This window comes from Chinchilla lanigera, unplaced genomic scaffold, assembly GCF_000276665.1.
Source record: "Chinchilla lanigera isolate Chin_1 unplaced genomic scaffold, ChiLan1.0 scaffold00009, whole genome shotgun sequence".
Taxonomy (NCBI): Eukaryota; Metazoa; Chordata; class Mammalia; order Rodentia; family Chinchillidae; genus Chinchilla; species Chinchilla lanigera.
In genome coordinates this window covers 9,652,339-9,656,528 of record NW_004955410.1, presented here as the reverse complement: position 1 = coordinate 9,656,528, position 4,190 = coordinate 9,652,339, and the positions used below count along the sequence as shown (strand labels likewise).

Sequence of the window (4,190 nt, the reverse complement as noted above, 5' to 3'; positions counted from 1 at the left end):
CCCAGCCCCAGCCCCAGCCCCAGCCCCAGGCACCGCGGAGGCGCGCCTCTCTTCCCGCCCTGCCGCAGCCCGGTCTCCGCAGTGTATTTGTTTTTCGAGGTAGGCTCTATGTAGTCTCGGCCGGCCTTGAACTCATGGTGATCTTCCTGCTTCAGCCTCCCAGTGTGGTCCGAAGGCTGAGGCAGGGGCAGTGGCGTTGTGGGCAGGGACTCACACAACACTGGGACTTGCCTGAGGTGGAGTGTGAGGGAGCAATATGTATGCAAGTGCAGAGCGAGCCTGAACTACCGAGGCCCCGACTCAGAACACAGACACCCCGCCACCCCGTGGCTAACCCACTCTCCTGTACGCCTGCGACGAAACACACTGCTGCCTGCCGTTTAGCAGGGCGTGGGCGAGGCGGGTTTACTGCCTGGAAATGCTGACGATCTGCTGTTGAGTCATATTTTGTGTTTTGCGTGTATGAGAAGTGCATATACACCGAACATTAAGCGATTATGTGCTGGTTATAGACGGCTTTTTGGTCTTCTGCTTTTTAATCATGAAAACATATGATAGTACTTGTGAAATTTTAAAAATAAAACTAACAACATACGCCTTGGGGAATCTTTGGTGTTTCGCCGGACAGCGGGGTGAGATAAAGGGAATTCTGAGCTGACGCTGGCGGCCCGGGCCCGCCCCGCTGCACCACCCGCGTCCCAAAGCTGCTGTCCCCTGGCGCCCTTTGGAGCCGCAGGGAGGGCGGAGAGGCGATGATAAGCCTGGCTGCCCTCATTAGCAGGGGCCTGGGGTCGGGCAGGCTCAGGGACGGCTCTGAAATCCGCAGTTAATCGGGTCGGTAGGAGGTAGGGGCGGCTGCCTTTCTCTGGCCGGCTGCTTTCCAGCTGCCAGCTGCTCCTCTCATGAATAGGTTTTCTTCTGGCTCAGTCCCATGACTGCTCTCCGAGTGCTATTGTGCCTGGGCCAGCTGGCTAGCAGGGCTGGGTTTTGGGGTTGCAGAGTCTTTGGGTCACACCAGGGTTAAGCGCCATGGGAAAGGCAAATGCGAAGTCACCAGGCAGTCAGGGTGAAGGGGCGAGCGCGGTGATGAGGCTGTCAGTGAGTTCAGGTGCTCCTGAGAAAGCCTCACCGAGCGCCCAGGTGTTCCTCAGAGCACGGCACAGATGTCGGCGGCTGCTCTGAAACAGCCCAGCGGGCTGCGCTCAGGTGCTCAGCTCTGCTCCGCCCCCCACAGGGGACCACGACTGCAGGTGGGGTGGGTCCTGTGGGTCCCTGCGCTTTTCCGTTTCTGCAGGGAGGAGCCCCCAAACCACTGTGCAGCTTTATTTAGCTGCAGGGGTGATTGTCATTTGTGACTGGTTTTTATTTTTCTGGTACTGGGGCTGGAACCTGAGGCTTTCTCGCTGGGCTACATCCCCAGCCCTTTCTTTTTTGTTTTGGTGCAGGGTCTCACTAAGTTGCTAAGTTGTACAGATTTAAACTTATCACCCTCCTGCCTCAGTCTCCCAGAGCGCTGGGTTTACAGGTGTGCACCACCACACACTTGTGAGTTTTGACCATGATGCGGGCGCCCTCAGAGTCTGCGTCTGGGGAAGATCTCACCCAAGCTGCCCAGCGCTCTGGGGCTGCAGCTCGGAATTCTCCGATGCTGGCTCTGTCCTTCTCTGTGGATAAAGGGCTCTGCCACACCAATTCAGCACAGAGGTCAGACCTCAAAGATGGAGAACTCTGCTCCTTTCTGGCTATGTAGACTTGGGCTAATTAATGTTTCTGGGCTTCAGGGAAAGGAAAGAAAATATTAGTAGCACATGTTTTGGGGTTGTTGTGAGATGATATGACAAAGAGCTGAGACAGCAGTGTTAACAGCGTGCTAAGCAGGGATGGCCTTGGAGAGCAGGTGACAAGGGAAGGGGCAGTGTCCTCTCTTCAGGCTGGAGGTCAAGACTGCTGGAGTGGGCTTGAGAGGACCCTCAGTGCAGCCATTAACCTGGGACGTATGGGGTTATGGGCATCGCCGGAGAGGGCTTGGGTGGAGAGGAGGGAGGCTTTTATCAAGCCTGAATTTAATGAAATATTTTAAATTATTGAATATGATTACATATCACCTGAATATCAATATCAATTGTATTTCTTTTTCTTCCTTCCTTTCTTCCTTCCTTCCTTCCTTCCTTCCTTCCTTCCTTCCTTCCTTCCTTCCTTCCTCTCTTTTGTGGTACTGGAGATTAAACCCAGGAATTTCTCAATGAGTTATAGCTCCAGCCTTTTTGTAAAAATTTTGAGACAGGGTCTTGCTAAATTGCTAAGTTTTGCCCCAACCTGGGCTCTAACTCTTGATCCTTCTGCCTCAGCCTCCCAGAGTGTTAGGATTACAGGTGTGCACCCCCACACTCAGCTGTAGTTGTATCTCTAAGTATAAACAGTATAAATAAAGATATTAATCAGTATAAAGATAAGCCACATCAGTTTTATAGCTAGAGTCCCCCCTTCACAACACACACATACACACACACACACACACACACACCCCTTATTACCTTCTAAGGTAGGAAACCCGAAAGCACTCAGGAAAGATAAAGGACCAACATATGTCAACTTGCACTGCAGGTGTTTATGTGTGCAGTGCTCGGGAAGCTGGGAGCGTGTGAGTGCCACCACCTGCTTGGGAACCTGCTTTCCCATGGGCTGGAGCTCTGTGTTCCAGGATGGTGTGGGGGACCTGACAGGTGAGCGTGTATGGAAAGATCCCTGGGCTTTGGGGGCAAATCAAGAGGAATTCTGCATTAGTTCACCACGCTGCGGTCTGTCCTCCCAGAAGTCACAGGCTGGAACCTACTTCAACACGACAGTATTCCCAGGTGGGCCTTTCCCAGGCACGCGGCTCTCACAGATGGGATTCAGGTCCTTCCTCTCTTCGAGGCTGAAGAGAGCACGGGACACCCTTCCATCAGGTGAGGACCAAGCAAGAAGGCGCCATCCCCGAAGCAGAGAGCTACCATCCCAGACACCAGACCTGCCGGGACCTTCATCTCTGGCTCCCAGCTTCCAGAATTCCGAGCCGTAAACTCTGTGACTTACCGACTCCGAGGTGTTTGTTCTAGTGGTCTGAACTGAGGCCCCGTGTCACCTTAAGAAAATACCCTAGAGCTGGGTACGGTGGCCATGCCTGTGACCCCAGTGACACACACACACACACACACACACACACACACACACACACTACCCTGGACTGGGAATCTTAAAGCGCAGCAGTGTATTTTCTCACAGCTGTGGAGGCTCCAAGCTGTAGTTCAAGATGTTGGTGGGGCTGGTTCCCGCTGAGGCCCATGGGGGGAAGGGTCCATCCTAGGCCTTTCTCAGGCCTGTAGATCGCTGTCTTCTCTGTCTCTTCGTGCTGTCTTCTCTCAATATGCTCAAATTTCCCTTTTTCTTCGTTATTGAACTCAGGACTGTCACACTGAGCTATGTCTCCAGCCCCTGTTTATTTTGAGGCAAGGTCTTGCTAAGTTGCCCAGGCTGGGCTTGAACTTGTGACCCTCCTGCCTTAGCCTCCCAGAGTGCTAGGGTTACAGAGATGCACCACCACACCTGGCCAATTTCCTCTTCTAAAAAGACAGTAGTCATGCGGATCAGGGCCTGTCCTACAGGCCTAGTTTTACTTTAGGTGCCCCTTTACCGTGGTGTTTGTTGTTCTAGCTACTTGGAAGGCAGAGGCAGGAGGAGGCGATTTATCTCATAACAAGTTCACTCTTCTCCACTGATGGGTCAGAATAGGTTTCAGGCTTTCCCGTCTAGCACATGTAGAATATACCTTCTTCTGAGATTTGTCCTGCTGTCTTCTTTTCCTAACGTGTTACAGTGAAAATATCCAAGCATACCCATCGAGGAAGCCATTCTCATGTTAATCCAACCCTGGTCGACATTTGTCAGATAGCATTAATTTGTACCTGTAATTTTTTTTGTTTGTTTGTTTTGTTTTTGAGACAGGATTTTGCGATGTAGTTTAGACTGGTCTTGAACTCTCTACTTAGTCCAGGCTGGCCTCAAACTCATAGTGATCCTCCTGCCTCCGCCTCCTGGTGGTACAGAAATGTACCACTGCACCAAGCTGTATATGTGATTTGGGGACCATTTTCTAGTTACTCCTAAATATTTCAGGATACAGCTCCAAAAATAAATGAATACAAGGACTT

General features: G+C 51.8%; 1 protein-coding gene across 5 annotated transcripts in view; it reads left to right on the top strand.

The window, feature by feature from the left end:
- LOC102019674 (translation initiation factor IF-2-like) overlaps positions 1-4,190 on the top strand; it is a 24,881-nt gene that overhangs the window by 1,757 nt on the left and 18,934 nt on the right. Inside the window, exons 3-4 of one of the 5 annotated variants that reach the window (XM_013510684.1) lie at positions 2,605-2,723; positions 2,856-2,948. The exons of 3 other annotated variants lie outside the window; for them this stretch is intronic. In XM_013510684.1, the coding sequence (XP_013366138.1) occupies positions 2,605-2,723; positions 2,856-2,948 (212 nt within the window). Of the gene's footprint in view, positions 1-2,604; positions 2,724-2,812; positions 2,949-4,190 lie in introns of all 5 variants that reach the window. One more of the 5 variants, XM_013510686.1, reaches the window with a different exon arrangement.